This window comes from Erinaceus europaeus, chromosome 14 (genome assembly GCF_950295315.1).
Source record: "Erinaceus europaeus chromosome 14, mEriEur2.1, whole genome shotgun sequence".
Taxonomy (NCBI): Eukaryota; Metazoa; Chordata; class Mammalia; order Eulipotyphla; family Erinaceidae; genus Erinaceus; species Erinaceus europaeus.
Window position 1 is genome coordinate 49,169,033 of NC_080175.1, and position 24,322 is coordinate 49,193,354.

Here is a 24,322-nt window from a genome sequence, read left to right on the forward strand (position 1 = left end):
TTTTCAGTGTACAAGTCTTTCACTTTTTTGGTTAGATTTACTCCTAGATATTTTATTGGTTTTGTTGCTATAGTAAAAGGAATTGATTTCCAGATTTCAATTTCTTATGACTTAGTGTTTGCATAGAGGAATGCCACTGACTTTTGAATATTAATTTTGTAGCCTGACACCTTACTGTATTGCCTGATGATTTCCAAAAGCCTCTTGCTGGATTCCTTAGGTTTTTCCATGTATACTATCATGTCATCTGCAGATAGGGAGAGTTTGACTTATCTTCCAGTATGTATCCCTTTAATTCTTTGCTCCTGCCTGATTGCTATAGCAAGAACTTCCAACACTATGTTGAATAGTAATGGTGATAGTGGGCAGCCCTGTCTAGTACCTGATCTGAGGGGAAATGCTTCCAGTTTTTCACCATTGAGTATAATGTTGGCTGTAGGTTTGCTATATATATAGACTCCACTATCTTGAGGAATTTTCCATCTTTCCCATTTTTTGTAGTGTTTTGATCATAAAGGGATGTTGTATTTTGTCAAAGGCTTTCTCTGCATCTATTAATATGACCATGTGGTTTTTGGTCTTGCTTTTGTTGATGTGGTGGATCACACTGATTGATTTACATATATTCAACCAACCTTGCATGCCTGGGATAAACCCCACTTGGTCATGATGAAAAATCTTTTTGATATAATGCTGTATCCAGTTGGATAGAATTTTGTTCAATATTTTAGCATCTATGTTCATCAGAGATATTGGTCTGTAGTTTTCTTTTTTGGTTGTGTCCCTGTCTGCTTTTGGTATCAGAGTGATGTTGGCTTCATAGAAGCTGGCAGGGAGTATTCCAGTGTCTTCAATCTTCTGGAAGACCTTTAAAAGTAGAGGTATTAGTTCTTCTTTGAAGGTTTTGTAGAATTCATTTGTAAAACCATCTGGTCCAGGACTTTTATTTTTGGGGAGATTTTTGATAACTGTTTCAATTTCATTAGCTGTGATGGGCCTGTTCATGTTATCCACTTCCTCTTTACTTAGTTTTGGAAGTTGGTAGGTATCTAGGAAATTGTCCATTTCTTACAGGTTCTCTAGCTTGGTGGCATATAGTTGTTCATAGAAGCCTCGTATCATATGTTGAATTTCTGCAGTGTCTTTTGTGATAGCTCCTCTTTCATTTACTATCCGATTTATTTGGGTCTTCTCCCTTTTTTGTTCTGTGAGTCTGGCTAAAGTTTGGTCGATTTTGTTTACTATTTCGAAGAAACAACATTCACTTTTGTTGATCTTTTGTATGGTTTTCCTATTCTCAAATTATTTATTTCTGCCCTAACTTTAGTGATTTCTGTCCTTCTGGTTGCTTTAGGGTTCCTTTGTTGTTCTTCTTCTAGGTCTTTAAAATGTGCAATCAGGCTGTTTATTTGTGCTTTTTCTTGTTTCCTAATGTGTGCTTGTATAGCTATGAACTTCCTTCTTACTACTGCTTTAGCTGTGTCCCAAATATTTGGTAGCTTGTGTCTTCATTTTCATTGAACTCTCGAAACATTTTTATTTCTTCCTTGATTTCCTCTTTGACCCAGAAGTTGTTAAGAAGTGTACTGTTGAGCTTCCACATTTTGGGACTATTACTAATCTTTTGTTGATTGTTAAATGTTAGTTTAATTCCACTGTGGTCTGAAAAGATGCTTGGGATGATTTCAATGCTCTTGAATTGGCTGATGCTGTCTTTGTGGCCTAATATATGGTCTAGCCTTGAGAATAACCCATGTGCATTTGAGTTAAATGTGTATTCCAGTTTCTTGGGATGAATCACTCTGAAAATGTCCAATAGCTCTAATTTATCTATCACTTCATTTAGCTCCCTTATGTCTGTATTGATTTTCTGCCTGAATGATCTGTCAGGTTGAGAGAGTGGGGTGTTGAAGTCCCCTACTATGATTGTGTTACTGTTAATATATTGCTGTAGCTCTTTCAGTAGAAGTTTGATGTATTTAGATGGCTTCTCATTGGGTGCATAGATGTTAATAACTGTTAAGTTCTCTTGATTGACTGATCCTCTGAGCATTAAGTAGTGTCCATTCCTATCCTTTTTAATCTTACGTATTTTAAAGTCTATCGTGTCAGATATGAGAATAGCTGTTACTGCCCTTTTTTGTGGGCCATTGGCTTGTATGATATTTTTACATCCTTTCACTTTAAGTCTGTGTTTGTCTTGTTGAGTTAGGTGGGTTTCCTGTAGACAGCATATTGTTGGGTTGTGTTTTCTGATCCATCTTCCTACTCTGTGTCTTTTAATAGGTGAATTCAGGCCATTGACATTTATTGATATCAAAGATTGAAGATATTTTAACGCCATTCTTGTAGAGTTTTAGAGTGTTTTGATATATGTTCTATTTGTGGTGGTCTGAATGTTTATAGGAGACTTTTCAGAACTTCTCTCAGGGAAGGCTTGGTGATGGTAGATTCCTTAAATTGTTGCTTGTCTGAGAAGGTTTTGATGCCTCCATCTAGTCTGAATGACAGTCTAGCAGGATATAGTATTCTTGGCTGAAAGCCTTTCTCATTGACCACTCAATAGATATCTTGCCATTCTTTTCTGGCCTGTAGTGTTTGTATGGAGAAGTCTGCTGCTAATCTTATGGGTTTTCCTTTGTAGGTGACTCTTTGTTTTTCTCTTGCAGCCTTCAGGATCCTTTCTTTATCGTTATTCCTTTCCATTCTAACTATGATATGTCTTGGTGTCTTTAGGTCTGGGTTAATTCTGTTTGGGACCCTCTGGGCTTCTTGAATCTTTATGTTGTCTAGACTAGAGAAGTTTTCAGCTATTATGGCCTGGAAAATGCTTTCTTCCTCTCCTTCTCTTTCTTCCTCTGGTGTGCCAATAATGCGTATATTGTTTCTTTTGAAGTCCTCCCATAGGACTCTGTTGTTGTTTTCAGCATCTCTTAATCTCTTTTTGAGATCTTTTACTTCTTTTTTAGTTGTCTCTAATTCATCCTCAATCTTGCTAATTCTGTCTTCACCCTCATTGATTCAATTTTCTCTGCCCTCTACTTTTTTTCTGGAGTTCATCTATTTTGTTGCCCTGTTCTGATACTGTTTTAGCTTGTTCAGCTAGTTGCGTTCTTAGCTCAGCGATTTCAGCTTTCAGCTCTCTAATAACCATGAGATAATTAGTATTTTCTTCCATAGTCTCATTTGTTGTTCCTGTATTTCTCATTACAATTTTTTCAAATTCTTTACTCACTCCTGTTATTATTTCCTTAGCTAATGTTTGAATATTGAACTCGTTATTTTGTGCTTCACCCTCTGGAGGACTTTTAGCTGGACTCTTGTCCCTGTTTGATTCTCCAATATTTCTTCTTGTTGTTTTAACCATTTTATATATTATGTTATGAGTTCCCTTTATCAGTACTTTTCAAATTACTGATCACTATTTCCTGGATTGACTTGTGTCTAAGGAAGTTAATTAAAAGGTTCACAGTGTTGGAAGTTAAAAGTTTTTTCAATAGTATTTAATCCCTGAGTTTGAGCTCATGGTTTAAAAGCCTCTTTTTTTTTCTTCCCTGTAGGCTATGGGAGCCTGAAGGCTTTTAAACTATCAATAGACTTCAGCTTAATCACATAGTCAACGACTGCCACCTCTCCAGATTCAAAGGAGGTCTCGAAACTTTACATCAGGCTCAACCTGATGCTGTTGACTGGCTACAGAAGAAGTGCAAATGCTAGAAGAAGAAGAAGCTTAATCACTGACTCCTGACCAAGAGATAAAGCAGGGTGTGGCAGAGATAATCCAGTGGTTATGCAAAGAGACTTTCACAGCCCCTCAGCTATGCCATGGAGGTATAGGTCTTCTCCTGAGTTTCCTGGTTAGATCTCTGTCCCCTGGTGTCCCTCCTTGTCACTGCTCCAGATTCTGAGGGTAGTAGCAATGGAGACTCAGAGTTGCACTTGATGAGTCTCTGGGGATTCCTCTCCTCTTGTTGGTGGAGCAGACTGGAGGTGGTGTCTCAACTGATAAACTGCTGGACTTTTATCAGTCACTTAACCTCTCCTTAGGTTCCTCTCTCCTCTCTGTCACCAGCCACATGTGTTTGTAGTCACTGGTGATTTAGTGGGATCCTGTGGTCATTCTAGTCCTGTCTTGTTTTCGTCACGGGTGGTCTCCTTTGATATTCCTAGTTGATCCAGAGAGGAGAGGAGACACCACCTCTTTTTTCTTTGTTGGAATGTTTTTGTCTGGGCTCATCCTCACTTCTCCTCACTGTGTCTCTTGCACAGTAATACATAGTCATGTCCTCAAAATTCAGACTGCTTAGCTGCATGTAGGCTGTGTTGGAGGATATGTCTGCAGTTATGGTGGCTCTACTTTGGAACTTCTGGGCATACCATGTATTACTATGTTTAGGATAAACCCATCCCATTCACTCCAGGCATTTTCCAGGGGCCTGCTGCACTCAGTCCATGTACAGTCAATGAATGTGTATCCAGAATCCTTGCAAGAGACCTTGACACATGTGACAGGTTTCCTCAGCTCAGCCTCAGACTGGGGCAGTTGTACCTGGCAGTGTACACCTGTGGGGATAAGACAGCAGTGGAAACAAACCCTTAACTAACTCTGTTCCCCAACTCCCTCCAAGGATTGGGGGTTCAATCTGGCCTGTTGTGCTGGTTCATTTCTCAAATGTTTCTTCTTGGTTTAACTATTGTATATAGCCTGCTATAAGGTACTTTCAATCCACTTGCCTGGATTGACTTGTTTCTAAGTAAGGTACTCAAAGAGTTCACAGTTGTGGAAATTAGCTGTTGTTTCAATGTTACCTCAATCCCTGAGGGTCACACAGTGGCTGTTAAAACCTCCTTTGTTGGGGGGGAGAGGAAGATGGCGGACTGAGAAGTCGTTGACAGCGAGCTCTCTGACCACATCGTCGGCAACGGTAGGATTTTCTGCCTTTAGCAGGCCAGTTAATAAGGGATGACACCAAAAAGTGAGTACAATTTAATTTGGGTTAAGAATTAGAGTAAAGGTGACACGGACTAGCGGGGCTCCAGAATTCCCAGGGCGCCGGGCAAGGCGAGTGCGCCGGGCATTGTCCTCCGCCTGCCCAGGAAGGCGGCTCCTCCGCCGGTTGCAGAGCGCGGAGGGCAGAGGAACCGGAGAGAGAACTTTAGCTTGGGGGCTTTCTCTTGGGAGTCTGCAGGGTCCACCGCGGCCCTGAGAACAGATCCAAAGACTTCTTGAGTATAGCTCTCATTGGATCAAAGGATTTGGAGCTAGTTTTCATTTTTGAGAAATCCTTTAAAAAAGTCTGGAGGGAGGGGTTTCCCGGAAGATGGCGGACTGAGAAGCGGCTAGCCTTGGAGCTCCGGACACATCTCGTGTAAACAATAGGATTTTCTGCCTTTAGCAGGCCAGCCAATAAGGGGCCATAGCGGTCATACCAAGGATGTGTCTATAACTTAATTTGGGTTAAGAATTAGAATAGGGGAAAAAATTCTTTTTTCTTCCTTTTAATTTTCAAGCATACATCCTTCCCGCCGCCCCCGCCCCCCCCCCCCATAAGCAGTGCCTGGGACCAGCTACTAGCAGGATACCCCATACCACCAAACAGGGTTTTTTTTTTTTTTTTTAAACTCACTGATACACATTTGGGAAGTTCCTCGCACTGCTCTTTAATTGCAACCCTTCTTCTTATATTCTCCATTTTCTCTCTCTTATCTCTCTCTATCTCTTTTTATTATTATTATTATTATTATTTTATCTTTTCATACACTTCTTTCTTCTTTGCCTTTCTGAATTTGTGAATTACTTTGGGGAAGAAATCTGACCCAGAGTGGACTCTCTATGTGTGTATATCTGCTCTAGTTCCCTGTACACTTTTGTTACCCCTAGAATATACACTGGATAGTAGATTTGCATAACTGTCTATTCTTGCTATCCTCTCTTTCTTTCTCTTTCTTCACTGGGATTTGGTTACTATTTTTTCACGGACTGGAGAAATTTTTTGGCTAACTGGTAACGATTAAACTCCTTCAATACTTACTTCAGTTGCTACTGTAATTCCGGAGGTTGGTGAGTGCAATTGTCATAAAGGTATTTAGTACAGTGTTACTTGTGCTCAAATCACAACAACTGAGGAACAACAGAGCATTAAAAAAAAAAGAGAAACACTTAAATAAAAAAAATGGGTATATTAAAAACAAATAAAACTGCTACTCCAATGAATAAAGACAAGAGCCCAGAAGAAACCACAAATCAGTCAGAAGTAACCATAGATAAGAAAAGTATGCAAGCAATAATAAACTTATTAATCACAGAAATGAAAACAACATTGGAGGAAAGGAATGGCAGTATTAGGGAAACAACAGTTGAGACCCCCAAGGAAAATACTGATTATCTTGAGACAATTAGAGAACTGAAAGCTGAAATAGCTGTAATGAAGAAAGAAGGTGAGACAAGGGAAAGCAGACTAATAGAAGCAGAAAACAGAATTAGTCAGACAGAGGATGAGTTAGAGAAAACTAAGAAAGAGGTGAAAGAGCTTAAAAAGAGATTGAGAGACACTGAAAACAACAACAGAGACATATGGGATGATCTCAAAAGAAGTAACATTCGTATAATTGGCCTGCCAGAGGAAGAAAGAGAGGAAGGGGAAGCAAACATTCTAGAGGAAATAATACAAGAAAATTTCCCAGACCTGAATAACAGAAAGGATATCAAGGTGCAAGAGGCCCAGAGAGTCCCAAACAGAATCAACCCAGACCTGAAACACCAAGACACATCATAGTCACAATGAGAAGAAGTAAGGATAAAGAAAGGATCCTAAAGGCTGCAAGAGAGAAACAAAAAGTCACATACAGGGGAAAACCCATAAGACTTTCTGCAGATTTCTCAACTCAAACTCTAAAAGCCAGAAGGGAGTGGCAAGATATCTATCGAGCCCTGAATGAAAAAGGGTTTCAACCAAGGATAATATATCCTGCTAGACTTTCATTCAAGCTAGATGGAGGGATCAAAACCTTCTTAGACAAACAACAGTTAAAGGAGGCAACTATCGCCAAGCCGGCCCTGAAAGAGGTACTAAAAGACCTCTTATAAACAAGAACATCACTATAATACTTGTAATATATCAGAGTAAACAAATCATTTTTTAGAACAATGGCACTACAATACATGAAATCCATAATATCAATAAATGTCAATGGCTTAAACTCACCCATCAAAAGGCACAGGGTGGGGGGATGGATCAGAAAACATAACCCAACCATATGCTGCTTGCAAGAATCCCATCTGTCACAACAAGATAAACACACACTTAAAGTGAAAGGATGGAAAACTATCATACAGGCTAACGGTCCACAAAAAAGGGCAGGAACAGCCATTCTCATCTCAGACACGATAGATTTTAAATTAAATAAAGTAATAAAAGATAGGCAAGGACATTACATAATGATTAGATCAATCAGCCAAGAAGACTTAACAATTATTAACATCTATGCACCCAACGAGGGACCATCTAAATACATTAAACACCTACTGAAAGAATTTCAAAAATACATCAATAGTAACAGAATAATAGTGGGAGACTTCAATACCCCACTCTTACACTTAGACAGATCAACAAAGCAGAGAACCAATAAAGATACAAGAGAATTGAGTGAAGAGATTGACAGACTAGACCTCTTGGACATTTTCAGACTCCTCCACCCCAAAAAACTGGAATACACCTTCTTTTCAAATCCACACAACACATACTCAAGGATAGACCACATGTTAGGCCACAAAGACAGCATCAATAAATTCAAGAGCATTGAAATCATCCCAAGTATCTTCTCAGACCACAGTGGAGTAAAACTAACTTTTAACAAAAAACGGAAAATTATTAAAAGACATAGAATTTGGAAACTAAACAACATGCTCCTTAAGAACCACTGGGTCAGAGACTCACTCAAACAGGAAATTAAAATGTTCCTGGAAACTAATGAAAATGAAGACACAACCTATCAAAATATTTGGGACACAGCTAAAGCAGTACTGAGAGGGAAACTTATAGCTATACAATCACATATTAAACACCAAGAAGAAGCCCAAATGAACGACCTTACTACACACCTCAAGGACTTAGAGGAAGAGGAACAAAGGAACCCTAAAGCAACCAGAAGGACAGAAATCACTAAAGTTAGAGCAGAAATAAACAACATCGGAAATAAAAGAACCATACAAAAGATCAATGAAGCCAAATGTTGGTTCTTTGAAAGATTAAACAAAATTGACAAACCCCTAGCCAGACTCACCAAACAAAAAAGAGAGAAGACTCAAATTAATAGAATTGTAAATGATGCAGGAGATATCACAACTGACACCACAGAAATCCAGAGAATTCTGCGAAACTTCTATAAAGAACTATATGCCACCAAGCTAGAGAATCTGGAAGAAATGGAACAATTCCTAGAAACCTATGCACTTCCAAAACTGAACCAAGAAGAACTACAAAATCTAAATGCACCAATCACAGACAAAGAAATTGAAACCGTTATTAAGAATCTCCCCAACAACAAAAGTCCTGGACCAGATGGTTTCACAAATGAATTCTACAAAACTTTCAGGAAACAGTTAATACCCATACTTCTTAAGCTATTCCATAAGATTGAAGAAACAGGAATACTCCCTTCCACCTTTTATGAAGCCAACATCACCCTGATACCAAAAGCTGATAGGGACAGAACAAAAAAGGAAAACTACAGACCAATATCTCTGATGAACATAGATGCCAAAATATTAAACAAGATCTTGGCCAACCGGATACAGCAACACATCAAAAAGATTGTTCATCATGACCAAGTGGGATTCATACCAGGAATGCAAGGCTGGTTCAACATCCGTAAATCAATCAATGTCATTCATCACATCAATAAAAGCAAAGCCAAAAACCACATGATTATCTCAATAGATGCAGAGAAAGCCTTTGACAAAATCCAACACCCACTCATGCTCAAAACTCTACAGAAAATGGGAATAGATGGGAAATTCCTCAAGATAGTGGAGTCTATATATAGCAAACCTACAGCCAACATCATACTCAATGGACAGAAGCTGAAAGCATTCCCCCTCAGATCGGGGACTAGACAGGGCTGTCCACTGTCACCGTTACTCTTCAACATAGTATTGGAAGTTCTTGCCATAGCAATCAGGCAAGAGAAAGAAATCAAAGGGATACAGATTGGAAGGGAAGAAGTCAAGCTCTCACTATTTGCAGATGATATGATAGTTGTTGTTGAGGCGGTCTGGTGTCGGGCTGCACCGCGGAGAAGAGAGCGGACGTCCAGAGCAAAGGGGTACACAGATCTTTATTATAGGATGGGGGGGGAGGTTTGGTTCAGACCACGTGGAGCCAGCCAGCAATGGCCGACCACGGGGGGAGAGCAGGGAGCGAGACCTCAGAGAGGGAGAGCCGAGAGCCCAGAGAGCGAGAGCCGAGAGCCGAGAGAGGGAGAGCCGAGAGCCCAGAGAGCGCGAGAGCCGAGAACCCAGAGAGCGCGAGAGCCGAGAGCCCAGAGAGAGCGAGGGGAGGTGTGAGGGGGCTTTTTATTGGGTGACAACCAGGGGTGACGTGTAGGGCCAGGATTGGTTGAAAGCGGGCACTCTAGGATTTAGCGGGGCATAGAAAAACCTGGGGGCGGAGCCAGGATTGGTTGAAAGGGGGCACTCTAGGATTTAGCGGAGCATAGAAAAACCTGGGAGCGGAGACTGCATCAGAATAAGTCCTCAGCAACAGATAGTATACATAGAAAGACCTAAAGAATCCAGTAGAAAATTACTGGAAGTTGTTAGGCAATATAGCAAGGTATCAGGCTACAAAATCAATGTACAAAAATCAGTGGCATTTCTTTATGCAAACACTAAATCTGAAGAAGAAGACATCCAGAAATCACTCCCATTTACTGTTTCAGCAAAATCAATCAAATACATAGGAATAAAGTTGACCAAAGAAGTGAAAGACTTGTATACTGAAAACTATGAGTCACTACTCAAGGAGATAGAAACTGATACCAAGAAATGGAAAGATATCCCATGCTCATGGATTGGAAGAATAAATATCATCAAAATGAATATTCTCCCCAGAGCCATATACAAATTTAATGCAATACCCATCAAAGTTCCACCAGGCTTCTTTAAGAGAATAGAACAAACACTACAATCATTTATCTGGAACCTGAAAACACCTAGAATTGCCAAAACCATCTTAAGGAAAAGAAACAGAAATGGAGGCATCACACTCCCAGACCTTAAACTATATTATAAAGCCATCATCATCAAAACAGCATGGTACTGGAACAAAAATAGGCATACAGACCAGTGGAACAGAATTGAAAGCCCAGAAGTAAATCCCAACACCTAGGGGCATCTAATCTTTGATAAGGGGGCCCAAAGGATTAAATGGAAAAAAGAGGCTCTCTTTAATAAATGGTGCTGGGAAAACTGGGTTGAAACATGCAGAAGAATGAATTTGAACCACTTTATCTCACCAGAAACAAAAATCAACTCCAAATGGATCAAAGACCTAGATGTCAGACCAGAAAAAATCAAATACTTAGAGGAAAACATTGGTAAAACACTTTCCCACCTACACCTCAAGGACATCTTTGATGAATCAAACCCAATTGCAAGGAAGACCAAAGCAGAAACAAACCAATGGGACTACATCAAATTGAAAAGCTTCTGCACATCCAAAGAAACTATTAAACAAACAGAGAGACCCCTCACAGAATGGGAGAAGATCTTCACATGCCAGACATCAGACAAGAAACTAATCACCAAAATATATAAAGAGCTCAGCAAACTTAGCACCAAAAAAGCAAATGACCCCATCCAAAAATGGGCAGAGGAAATGAACAAAACATTCACCACAGAGGAGATCCAAAAGGCTAACAAACATATGAAAAACTGCTCTAGGTCACTGATTATCAGAGAAATGCAAATCAAGACAACACTAAGATACCACCTCACTCCTGTAAGAATGGCATACATCAAAAAGGACAGCAGCAACAAATGCTGGAGAGGATGTGGGGACAGAGGAACCCTTTTACATTGCTGGTGGGAATGTAAATTGGTACAGCCTCTGTGGAGAGAAGTCTGGAAAACTCTCAGAAGGCTAGACATGGACCTTCCATATGACCCAATAATTCCTCTCCTGGGGTTATACCCCAAGGACTCCATAACACCCAACCAAAAAGAGGTGTGTACTCCTATGTTCATAGCAGCACAATTCATAATAGCTAAAACCTGGAAGCAACCCAGGTGCCCAACACCAGATGAGTGGCTGAGAAAGCTGTGGTATATATACACAATGGAATACTATGCAGCTATCAAGAACAATGAACCCACCTTCTCTGACCCATCTTGGACAGAGCTAGAAGGAATTATGTTAAGTGAACTAAGTCAGAAAGATAAAGATGAGTATGGGATGATCCCACTCATCAACAGAAGCTGACTTAGAAGATCTGAAAGGGAAACTAAAAGCAGGACCTGATCAAATTGTAAGTATGGCACCAAAGTAAAAACCCAGTGGTGAGGGATACGCATGTAGCTTCCTTGGCCAGTGGGGGGTGGGAGTGGGCGGGAGGGATGGGTCACAGTCCTTTGGTGGTGGGAATGGTGTTTATGTACACTCCTAGCAAAATGTAGACATATAAATCAGGAGCTAATTAATATGAGAGGGGGAAATCAATTGTATGTCTCAAAGTTTCTCAAAAGACAAACTGAATCTTTTTAATATATAGGCTATGTATTTGATATGCGGACTCTCTCAAAAGCCTAGACCAAGTAGATTAGAAGCTTCCAATAGCACAGCTATATACAAGATACTGGGTACTGTCCAGCAAACCATAACAAAGGGACTTTTCAAAGTTAACCCAATTAACAAATAATGTGATGATAATATTAACTATTGATTGTCTTTTTGAACCCTAAGACAGCAGGAACCTCACATCTTCACTATAGAGCCCCTACTTCCCCCAATCCTGGAACCCTTGGATAGGGCCCACTTTCCCGTATGCATCTCCCAATCCAAACCAAATAACATTGCATCTGCCGATCACAACCTAACCAAAGCAACGATTGCTACCTCAACATGCTTCACCTCAGAATGTATCCAGGGACTTCACGTGTGGAATGACAACCCTTCAGCTTCATTACTCGCGTGAGACCTTTCCTTTAATAGTACACTCTAATTTCATCTCAGGTAGTTCACTTTCCAACAAAGTCCCATAACCTAGATATACACCAGTTTCTGTGAGAGAGAGCTTATGTGCACACGTATCCATAAACTACTGCAAAATATATACCTGAAAGCAGGACTACACTAGAGTTTGCAGTGAGTACCTCCCTAACACTTCCTCTCCACTATTCCAAGCTTGGGATCCATGATTGCTCAACAAATTGTTTGGCTTCATATGTTAACTCTCTTTTCAATCACCAGGTTCCAGATGCCACCAGGATGCTGGCTAGGCTTCCCTGGATTGAAGACCCCACCAATGTGTCCTGGAGCTCAGCTTCCCCAGAGTCACACCCTACTAGGGAAAGAGAGAGGCAGACTGGGGGTATGGACCGACCAGTCAACACCCATGTTCAGCGGGGAAGCAATTACAGAAGCCAGACCTTCTACCTTCTGCAACCCTCAACGACCCTGGGTCCATGCTCCCAGAGGGATAGAGAATGGGAAAGCTACCATGGGAGGGGGTGGGTTATGGGGATTGGGTGTTGGGAATTGTGTGGATTTGTACCCCTCCTACCTTATGCTTTTGTTCACTAATCCTTTCTTAAATAAAAAATTTAAAAAAAAACAAAAGAATAAAATGCTGGGAGTCAAAAAAAAAAAAAAAAGCTCCTTTGTTCTTTTTCTTCCCTGTAGGCTACAGGATCCTGAGGTGTTTTCAGATATATATAGGTGTTTTTTAGCTTAATCACTCACTCCTGATCAAGAGATAAAGCAGGGCGGGGGATGGGGGAGAGATAGCACAGTGGTTATGCAAAGAGTCTCCCAAGTCCCAATGATCCAAAGCCCTGGGCTCAATTCAGCTATTCTGCCAGCAACCAGGACAAGCCTGATAGCACTTTGATTTTGTGAGTTTCTAAATAAATCCTGTTTATGGGTCTGAGTCAACTATTTGCCATGCTTTCATTAGGAGAACAATGTGGAAAGGCTCCCACTATACAACCCCATATTTATACCACTGGGGTGTAGATCTTCTCCTGAGTTTCCTGGTCAGTTCTTTGCCTCCCACCCCATGTTAGCACAGGGCCTCCACACTGAGGCTCCAGCCTCTGAAGGGCAGTAGCAATAGAGACTCTCAATTGCATTTGGTGAGCCTTAGGGGAGTCCTCTCCTCCCTTCAGCAGTCTTTTTGTTGGTAAAGCAGACTGGAGGTGGCACCTCAAGTGGCAAACTACCAGACTGTTATCAGCTGCTCTGGATTTGATAAGGGGTTTAGCCCCAGGATTCTCTCCTTAGGTTCCCCTCTGTCCATGAGCCACACATGTTTGCACTCACTGGTGACTTGGAGGGTTCTCAAAGTAGTCCTAGTCTCATTTTGTCATAGTCTCATATAATCTTCTTTGGTATTCCTAGTTGACCAGGGGAACATTTTGTTTTTTGCATGTGTGTTGGGCTTTTGGATATTTTCTTTGGTGAATATTCTATTCATGCTCAGTCCCCACTGTTGGATGCATTCATTTGTTTGCTGAGTTTGGGGAGCTCTTTATTTATTTTGGTTATTAGCCTTTTGTCTAATGTATGGCATGAAAGAACTTCTTCAATTGTCTAAGGATTATCTTTGTTTGAGTGGTAGTTTCTTTTGCTGTGCAGAAACTTTTCAATTTTATGTTGCCTCCATTGTCTTATTTCTGTTTTGTTTTCTTGCAACTGGACATGTGTCATTGAATAACTATAAAAATTAGGCATATTTCTCAGTTCCTTTGCCTTTGATTGTCAGAGAAATGCAAATAAAGAAAAATGAGATATTATTTCACTTCTTTGAGAATTCAATATATCAGAAAAGATAATAACAACATATGCTTGAGAGGTTGTGGGGACAAAGGAACCTTCTTGAGCTGCTGGTGGGAAATTAAATAGGTTCAAATCCTATGGAGAGTAGTCTGAATGACTCTAAGAAGTCTGGGAATGGACTTACCCTAGGAAATACTTCTTCTTCTGGATATCCCCAAGTAACCAAACATTCTCATTATAAAATGATATATGTACACCATGTCCAAGGCACCACACTTTCCACATTTTTTATTGGTGAATTAATAATAATCAATAAGAATGTCAGATAAGATAGGTACAATACCCACCACCAGAGTTTCATATCTCACCCCCTCCATTGGAAGGTTTCTTCTCTCTCTCTCTCTCTCTCTCTCTCTCTCAGGAATGGACCAAAATTTTTATAGGGTACAGAAGGTGGAAGGTCTGACTTTTATAATTGCTCCTCTGTTGAACATGGACATTAGCAGGTGGATTCATACTCTCAGCCTGTTTCTATCTTTCCACAGTGGTAGACGAATCTGGGGAAGTGGGGTTCCAGGACTCATTGCTGAGGTCGTCTGCCCATGGAAATTAGGTTATCATCATTGTAGCATCTGCACATTGGTGGCTGAAAAGCATGAAGATACAAAGCAAAGTCTTATAGAGGCCCACAATAGGGATTGTTGTTCCTGATGGAGATTATCAGAGTTGCTGGAGAGAAGGATCTGTTACAGGTCTAGTCCCATCACATCTATGTGGGAATCCCAAGATTCCCTGAGTAGGGCCCCAGAAGGCATCATCATTAAATTAGCACCATGCTTTGTAATAGACAAAACCTAGAAGCAACCTATGTGTCCAATAACAGATAGTGGCTAGTGGTATATATACAAATGGAAAACTACTCAGCTTCACCTTTTCTTGTATTGAGCTTGAAGGAATGATATGAAGTAAAGTAAGCTAGAAAGTGAAGGAGGAATAAAGGATTGTCTCACTCACAGACAAAAATTATAAGATCATAAAGGGAAACTCAAAGGATAAATTGAATTGGACTTGGTATATTCCAGGAAAGTCAAAGATTGTGTTGGGGAGGCTTTTAGGTCCTTGTGGAAGAATGTAAAGGAGAACCTAGGTTGAACTGAGACTTTTTTTGCTGAATACACAAATTTTACATATTTACCAAGAATTGTACTTACTGTAATTCATTAATTTTCCAAATATAAATTATTATAGAAGAGGACAGCACTTGTCATTGATAACCACTGTTAGAAGAAATAGTTATATATCAATTTAGTATGGGGATTTCATTTGTTTTCATGAAGTGGATGCAATTTCCCTGGTCATATAGAATATTTAAATGAATATTTTAAAAAATTTAATCAGTGTTTACAAATTCCCATCCTAATTCCAGAACTTACTTGGGACCTGACCTAAGAAGTTTTTTGTGTGGTCAATTATCTGGTTCGTGTGTGTGTGTGTGTGTGTGTGTGTGTGTGTGTAAGGCACAGGCAGTCATGACATTGATTGTGATAGTATTTTGGGGTCCATTACTAGGAAATGAGATCTTTACCACAATTAGACTTGAGAAATCACTGTTACTGCTGACCCCTTTCCTAAAATATGAATAATGTGAGGGACCTACTACCTTTATGGACACACTGTCTATATTGCAACTGCACTGATTCTGTCTCTTTTCTGCCCTGTGTTTAGTTTATGTTAGAGTATTCCTAGACTTCCAATCTACAAATATGTTTATTTTATTAAGCAATGTGACTGGTAGACACAGAACTGAAAATATAAATTCTGAGTAACTGATGGATAGGAAGTTCCTGACTCTGGCAGGAAAACAACACTAAATGTCCAGCTGTACCTGTTCCTGCAGTAAATATGTGTGTCCATGTGGTCAGCTCGCCCTCTGCTGGTTATGAGCACCAACTTCAACCACCTCTGTTTTCCATGCTGGGAGGTTTTTGTCTGGGCTCACCCTCACTTCTCCTCACTGTGTCTCTTGCACAGTAATACACAGCTGTGTCCTCAAAACTCAGACTGCTCAGCTGCATGTAGGCTGTGTTGGAAGATGTGTCTGCAGTCATGGTGGCTCTTCCTTGGAACTTCTGGGCATACTTTGTATTACCATTTTTAGGATAAACCCATCCCATCCACTCTAGGCCTTTTCCAGGGGCCTGCCGCACCCAGTGCATGCTATAGTCAGTGAAAGTGTATCCAGAAGCCTTGCAAGAGACCTTGACAGATGTGCCAGGCTTCCTCACCTCAGCCCCAGACTGGGTCAGTTGTATCTGGGAGTGCACACCTGTGGGGAGAAAACAGCAGTGGATACAAGCCCTGAATTGACTCTGTTCCCCTCTTCCCTCTAAGGACTGGGGGTTGTACCTGTAGCCACTGCCACCAGGAAGAAGACTCTGCAGCTCAACTCCATGATGGAGAATTTGCAGTCAGGGATCCTAGGGAGGTGGTAGTTGTGGGCAATGTTCTCAGGACACCTTGGTCTGCATTTCACTCCAGAGATCTGAGGTTATTTGCATATTCATAAGGCAGACGTGTTTATAGGTCAGGACTTACCTCTTTCTGAGTCAAAACTGGGAAGTATGATTAATTGATCAGTGCCAACCCAATGAGAATCTCCAATTTTTTTTTGGTATCTCTGTCTCTCTCTGGTTGGGGAAATTCTGCCCCATGCTCTGGGTGCCAGATTTTGGTATCTCTCTCTCTGCTTTGGGGTGGTCTCCAGGGGAAAGGTAACTGGCTGGTTCTTTCTTGCTCACGACAGGGGTGACATGAAGTAAAAGACACAAGGGGACTCTTAGAGTGCCTAGAATTCTAGAATCCGTATAATCCATTTATTAGCAAAGTGGACATGAGTTAAATAGAAAAGCAATGAAGGGAATTATTGTTGAAATATATCAGAAATTACAGGTTTCTTAATGGTCAGCATGCCTCTAAGGTAGGGGGCTGGTATGACAGGAATTAATGAGATACAAGACAGTTATTCTCCATGATGCAAGCAACTTAATTATCCAAAGGTATTTGAGAGAAGCATAAGGGTTAAGCCCATAGGGTGAGACAGAAAGAAGATGGAAAATAAAAGGCCATATAGTTTGGAATTTCTCTTGTCTGGGGTCTGAGGTGTGTGATGAAGTGTGTGATAACGTGTGTTCTTCTGTGATCAGAAGGTGACTTTGAATAAGTGAATCTGTGGCCATGTGGCCTGCAGTTAATGGAGGGAAGTACTGTGGTTTCTGTGGGCCTGAGAGTCAAGAAGGAAAGAACCAAGTCTGAGTTTCCCCCCTCATGCTCACCTCGGTTGAGAGAGACTTACCAAGAGGTTATCTTCTCAGACCTCCATCCAAGGACGGGGGTGGTTCTTCCTAAGCTCTATCAGGCTGACACATGGTACCAACAAATTTTTACCCTCTTGGAGGTCAGGAACCATTTTTGTGTCCTGGAAGGCTGTGCATAATGTCTACACAATAAAGAACAGTTGCCACAAAACAGACTGCTCATTAAACTACACCTTCCAATAACATAGAGAAAGTGAACCTGATATAGACTCTTGAGATCTTAATATGTGCTTATTCAGGCCACTGTCTCTCCCCACTGTTACTCCAATGACCCTTTAACCCTCCCTGAGCTTCAGCTCTTGCACTGAAGATACCAGAGGTCTTAGGAATTCTTTTTGTTTGTGCATATATGTTTTCAGGATGTTTTTGTCATCCATCATCTGGTCTAATTACCACAAGTTGAAATTCTTTATTTTCTTCCTTTTCTTTTTTTTCTGCCTCTAGGGCTATTACTAGGGTACCATGTCGACAGTACAAATTCTCTGCTCCTTGAGGGCATTTTTCTTTCTATTTATTTTTTTCTCATTGTATTGACTATTATAGAGAGGGATTATAGAGGCATTGGATAGATAGAGAGGGAGAGAGAAACCATACATGAATGGATAATCTGCTTCCTCTCACAACCCCTTATAAAACCTACTTTGCTGTTCAATATATGGATTGTTCAAGAAACATTCCCCCAGTGAGCTCTGGTACATCTCTTGTTACTTACACAGGGCAAGACACAGCTGCTCACTCCTGTTGCCCCAGAACATTTCTTCTAAACCTCCCACATCTGGTGGGCAACAGAGCGGGTAAGCTAGAGGTTTATGCCCAGCAAAGAGCCCCCTCCAAAAAAGCCCAACAGCAGGGGTCCTTCAACTTAGTTTTATTTGTACTAAACCATGTGTGCCACTACCCCTGAATTTTCTGATAGAAAAAAAGACACAAAGTTAGTTACAGAAATTGATAGGGAAAGGTAGTTCAACACTAAAACTTTCTCTTGTGTGATGGTAGCTGAGCTGAAATCTATATTTTTATATGCAAAATCTGGCACATTATATATATAAGCTAACATTCAATCTCTCATTCAGCTTGTATGTGTTCTCAAGTTAATATGATTTAATAGACACATAACAGTATTAGTACACTCTCACATGTTTTCTCTCTTGAAACAGTCAATCTTGGTCCCTAAAAAGCCCTGCTCCCAGACTGCCTGAACCTGCTCTTGAGGCATAGCTCTGTGTTTTGGGATCCTGATCACCTCCTACAATGAACCCTTCACCTTGAAGTGACTGACCTGCCTCACCTACCAATGCATTCTGTTGTTCAGAAATAATTATCCAGTAATAATGTCTTTCTATAGTATGGAAAGTTTTACTCCTAATTCTGTGTATTTTCCATTTAGAAGAAACAAAGTTTACTAAACCATGTCATAACAGAGGCAATGCTCAAACCCCCCTGTTAATGGTTATGGAAAAATATCTTTCTAGACCTTCCAGTACCCATTATAAAGGACACACTATAGAGTCCTAGGGTATTTGTCCTAGAGATTCCTAGCTAGGAAAGTTCTGAAGGATCAGAGACAGTTGCTAATCTTGGAAATTTAGCTAGACTGCTGTGTATGGTGAGTGAGAGACCCCATTCCCATATGTGGGGAAGATTCTTCAAACAACATCTATAAACATGAAACAAATACAATGATTCTGGGTCCATATCCCCAGAGGGATAAAGAATAAGGAAGCTATCAAGGGAGGAGATTGGATATGGAGTTCTGGGGGTGGGACTATGTGGAAATGTACCATTCTTTAAACAAATTTTTAAAATTTATTTTTCCTTTTGTTGCCCTTTTAAAAAAATGTTGTTGTAGTTATTATTGTTGTTGTTGATGATGTTGTCATTGTTGGATAGGACAGAGAGAAATGGAGAGAGGAGGGGAAGACAGAGATGGGGAGAGAAAGATAGATACCTGCAGACCTGCTTCACCACCTGTGAAGTGACTCCCCTGCAGGTGGGAAGCCAGGGGCTCGAACTGGCATCCTTATGCCAGTCCTTGCACTTTGCACCATGTGCTCTTAAACCACTGTGCTGCCCCCTGACTCTTCCGGAAATATACCATTCTTATCCTATAGTCTTGTCAATATTTCCATTTTACAAATAAAAAAATGTGAAACAAACACAGCAAAGAGATTCATCCTTTCTTCTTATATCTTGTGAATTGCCTCCTGGACATAGAGACCATATTTAATCCCAACCAGTTTAAAACCTTCAGAACTAGGATAAATCTTTCAATTTAATGTCCTGATTACCAATCTCAGAGTTGAGGTCACCACTGCAGAAACACAATCCCATCTTAAGTTTATCCTCTTCTAGGTGAGAGTTCATCAGAGAAATAGTATGAGTCTAATACAAGCCTCATTTCTGACACCTGGGGTTTGTAAACATGTATATTCTAGCATATGTGCTGTCATATAACTGAATGAATCCATGCCTGTATTCTTCCTAGGAGAACAGTTCATCCTGAGACAAGATCTGACACATCTGGAGGAGTGACCCAGATGCAGTTACACATGGAATGCTTCTCCTTCACCCTCACTCATCCAACTGTTTATCCTGCACAGAAGCAGACAAAGAAAGAAAGAAATAAGGAGGGTGGAGATTTTATAGCTTACTATAATGGGCTTATCCATGTGATGCTCTCTTCCTCCACCCTCACTCAATGCTCAGCTTTGTTTATTTATTTATCTATCTATTTATTTATTGAGGGACTAATGCTTTACAGTTGACAGTAAATACAACAGTTCGTACATGCTTAACATTTCCCAGTTTTCTACATAACAATACAACCCTCACTAGATCCTTTGCCATCATGTTCCAGGACCTAAACCATCCCTACTACTCACCCCAGAGTCTTTTAATTGGTGAACGCAACAACTGTAGTCCAAGTTCTGCTTAGTGTTTTTCTCATCTTGTTTTACAACTTCTGCCTACCAGTGAGATCACCTCTGCTTTGGTTTACGGTGATGCAGGGGTTTGATCATGGAAAACTGGAGATGAAGGCACAGTTATTTTGCTCGTGTTTTTGTGTGTTGTATTTTGTTTGCATCACTACTATGCTATACTCCTGATTCTAGACCGCTCATTTGCCATGATAGAGTCATTGAGAAAAACTAGCTTATGTCAACAAAATATTGAAGAGAGTCCAAGTTCATCTCATTACAAATATCAGCTCTCTGTCCTATCCAACAATGACAACATCATCAACAACAACAATAATAACTACAACAACAATTTTTTTAAAAGGGCAACAAAAGGAAAAAAAAAATTTTTTTAAAAGAATGGTACATTTCCACATAGTTCCCACCCCCAGAACTCCATATCCAATCTCCTTCCTTGATAGCTTCCTTATTCTTTATCTCTCTGGGGATATGGACCCAGAATCATTGTATTAAAAATTAAAAAAAGATGAGTGCCTAAATGTTTATAAAGTATGGAATTTTCCAAATGTGCTAATTATTATATTTTTCATTTTTCTTTGGAGGTTAATGGTTTACAGTGTGAGTGTTTAGAATGGGTAATGTTTCTCATCACCCTATACTTTATGTAGCAGACCTCAAGGTTCTCTTTACTACTAACCTCCCTCTAAATTCCCAGACTCCTAAGCTTTGGGGAAATATACCATACCAAGCCTAAGTATCACTTTCAGATTTTCTTCTCTGTCCTTTTCTCTTATCTTCCAAATATAAGTGAGATAGTGCTGTATTTCTTCTTCTCTTTTTGAATTATTTTAGTCCATATGTTGCCTTCAGGTTATATTCAAGATAAGGCAAATGTAATGACTTTATCATTTTTTAAAATATTTATTTATTTATCCCCTTTTGTTGCCCTTGTTGTAGTTATTATTGTTGTCATTGTTGGATAGGACGGAGAGAAGAGGGGAAGACAGAGAGGGGGAGAGAAAGACAGACACCTACAGACCTGCTTCACTGCCTGTGAAGTGACTCCCCTGCAGGTGAGGAGCGGGGGGAGGGGGGCTCCGAATACTTATGCTGGTCCTTGCTCTTTGTGCCACTTGCACTTAACCCATTGCACTACTGCCCATCTCCTGACTTTTATCATTTTTTTTTGTCCTCCAGGGTTATTGCTGGGCTCGGTGCCTGCACCATGAATCCACCACTCCTGGAGGCCATCTCTCCACCTTTTGTTGCCCTTGTTGTTGCAGCCTCGCTGTGGTTATTATCATCACCATTGTTGATGTTGTTCATTGTTGGATAGAACAGAGAGAAATGGAGAGAGGAGGAGAAGACAGAGAGGGGGAGAGAAAGACACCTGCAGACCTGCTTCACCATCTGCAAAGTGACTCCCCTGCAGGTGGGGAGCCAGGGGCTCGAACCAGGACCCCCACCTGGTCCCTGCACTTTGCATCATGTGTGCTTAACCCACTGCACCACTGCCCAACCCCCGACTTTTATCATTTTTAACTGCTGTGTCATGTACCACATTTTTCTTAAAATTTCTATTTATTGGAAAGATCCAGAAATTGAGAGAGATAGGGAGGTAGAGAGTGAGAGAGACAGAGTTACACCTACAACCCTGCTTCATCACTCAGGAAGCTATTACCCTGTGGTGTGGTCAGAAATGTTGAACCCTGGACCAATTGTACACTGGGGTGCAGTTCCACACAATTACCACCACCAAAATACCGTATCCCATCTCATCTCTTGATAGCTTTCATATTCTTTAAGCCTCTAGGAGTATGAACCCAAGGTCATTGTGAGATGCAGAAGGTGGAAGGTCTGGCTTCTGTAAATGCTTCCCTGTAGAACATGGGCATTGACAGGTCAATCCATACTCAGAGCCTGCTTCTCTCTTTCCCTAGTGGGGTGGGGCCCTCGGGAATTGGAACTCCAGGACCCATTAGTGGGGTTGTCTGTCCAGGGAGTATGGTTGGCATCATGCTATCATTTGGGACCTGGTGGCTTTAAAGAGAGTTAACATATAAAGCCAAACAAGTTGTTGACTAATCATGAAACTAAAGGCTGGAGAACTGCTGATGAAGAGTTGGGGGGGGGTTGTCTCCATTTTGTATATAGCTAGTAGGTATATTTTAGTTATATTCCAAAGGGCCTGTGGATATACTATTATTTTTTCCCTGAGCCTGAAATCTGATATGCAGGTGGATCCAAGTTATTGTTTGGGGAGATGATGTCATGGCTGCATAAAGGACCAGAAAGCTGGATCAGGGAAAAGAGTAGCTCCCAAATATGGAAAAGGTGTATAAATATTGTTGATTGTAAACCCTATTGATTTGATGTGATCTGGGGCCCATATTCAGCTTAGGAGCCTATGTAACTTCTGCATCCCTGTAGATCTGAGTCACATTCTATAGTCATGATTAGGAATGCTCCAAGCTGCCCCAATATCAGGACCCATCTTCCTCAGGTGTAGCATAGAGTATGTTATCCATCCATCCTTTGGAGAATGGAACATTCTCTACCGTTGTTGATCCAAGTTGAGGGCAAGGTCCTATGGGGGCCCACAATGGGGTCTGTTTTATTGTTTCTGATAGAGATAACCAGTAACAATGGAGAGAGGGATTTATTCGAGGTCTAGGCCCATCATGTCTCTTTGGAAATCTCAGAACTCTCCGACTAGGGCCCCAGCTGTTGGAGTGGCCTGATAGTGACTAAAGAGTCATTGTTAGAGTATGCCAGTCTCTTGCCCTTATTCAGCTTTTTCAGTCCTTGCTTTGATAAAGATAGCTTGGGAGTGAGAGAAGTATGCATGTATTTTTTCCATGTCATTGAATATGAGAGCAAAAGTAATTGAGAGGGGAGGGGACTATAGGGGGAGAGAAATATAGACATGAAGACTTGCTTCAACCACTGTGAAGTGACCCCCTGCTGCAGGTACACACACACACACACACACACACACACACACACACACACACACACACACTTCTATTCATCTTTCAGTAGACTATTGTTTTGTTTCCATGTCAGGCATGTTAGAAATTATGCTGCTATGAACTTAGGTGTACATAGAACTATTCTATTAGATGTTACTTATTTCATTGGGGAAATATGAAGGAGAGAAATAACTAGATAATAGGGTTGGTCCATTTATCATTATTTTTTTCATATGCTACCTGTTACAGTTTATTAGTACTAAAATCACTTAAAAATATTTTGTGTTTGAGCCAAGATGGTAGCTTGGGCACAATACCTGGTGTGAGAAGGCTACCTATCTTCCTTGATTTACCTCTGGGGTTTGTTTATTAGTTTCTTCTTGTAATTGTTTTTGCTTGCTTTAGGAGGCTGTGTGCAGCAAATCAGGAGAGGTCTAAGCTGCAGACTGATTGTTGTGGTTTTATATTCTGTTTTATTTCATTATTATTATTACTATATTCACTTGTGTCTTTTCCCTCTTCTCCAGGTTGATCAAAATTAACCATTGTTGCTTTTTCTACTGATAGTTGACTGGGTTTACTATCCATTGTGGTAGAAACTTGCTTTTCTCTATCTTTTTTTCTCCACCTTTATTTTTCTCTCCTCCTAGATGATCCAAAAAATCTCTTTCTTTTCACTGTTTTTTTTTTTCTTTTTCTTTCTGTATTCACTGGCAATAATCATTTTGTGGAAGAAGTCTCATTTGGAGTGGTCTCTCTCTCTCTCTGTGTTTTATCCTTTCCTTTCTCTCCCAACTATCTCTAGAATTTATAGAGGAGTTTATTTTTTGTAATTGTCTGTCCTTGCTTTGTGTTTTTTATTTATTTATTGGGGAGTTAATGTTTTTCATTAGACAGTAAATACAATAGTTTGTACATGCATACCATTTCTCAGGTTTCCACATATCAATACATACCACTAGGTCCTCTGTGATCCTTTTTGGAACTGTACTCTCCCCCTATCCACCCGAGTCTTTTTCTTTGATGCAATACATCAACTCAGATTTAGGCTCTACTGTGTTTTC

General features: G+C 40.5%; 2 gene segments (V, D, J or C); both read right to left on the reverse strand.

Moving 5' to 3' along the window:
- Positions 1–4,313, reverse strand: part of LOC103121425 (immunoglobulin heavy variable 1-69-2-like) — a gene marked incomplete at its 3' end in the record, with an annotated part of 52,234 nt that extends 47,921 nt beyond the window's left edge. Inside the window, 1 exon segment of the V gene segment in view lies at positions 4,254–4,313. Within this exon segment, the coding sequence occupies positions 4,254–4,313 (60 nt within the window).
- An 11,633-nt stretch (positions 4,314–15,946) lies between these two features.
- LOC103121427 (immunoglobulin heavy variable 1-3-like) lies at positions 15,947–16,485 on the reverse strand. The segment is given in 2 exon segments: positions 15,947–16,320; positions 16,401–16,485. Coding segments are annotated over 2 exon segments (420 nt in total).
- Positions 16,486–24,322: the final 7,837 nt, after the last annotated feature.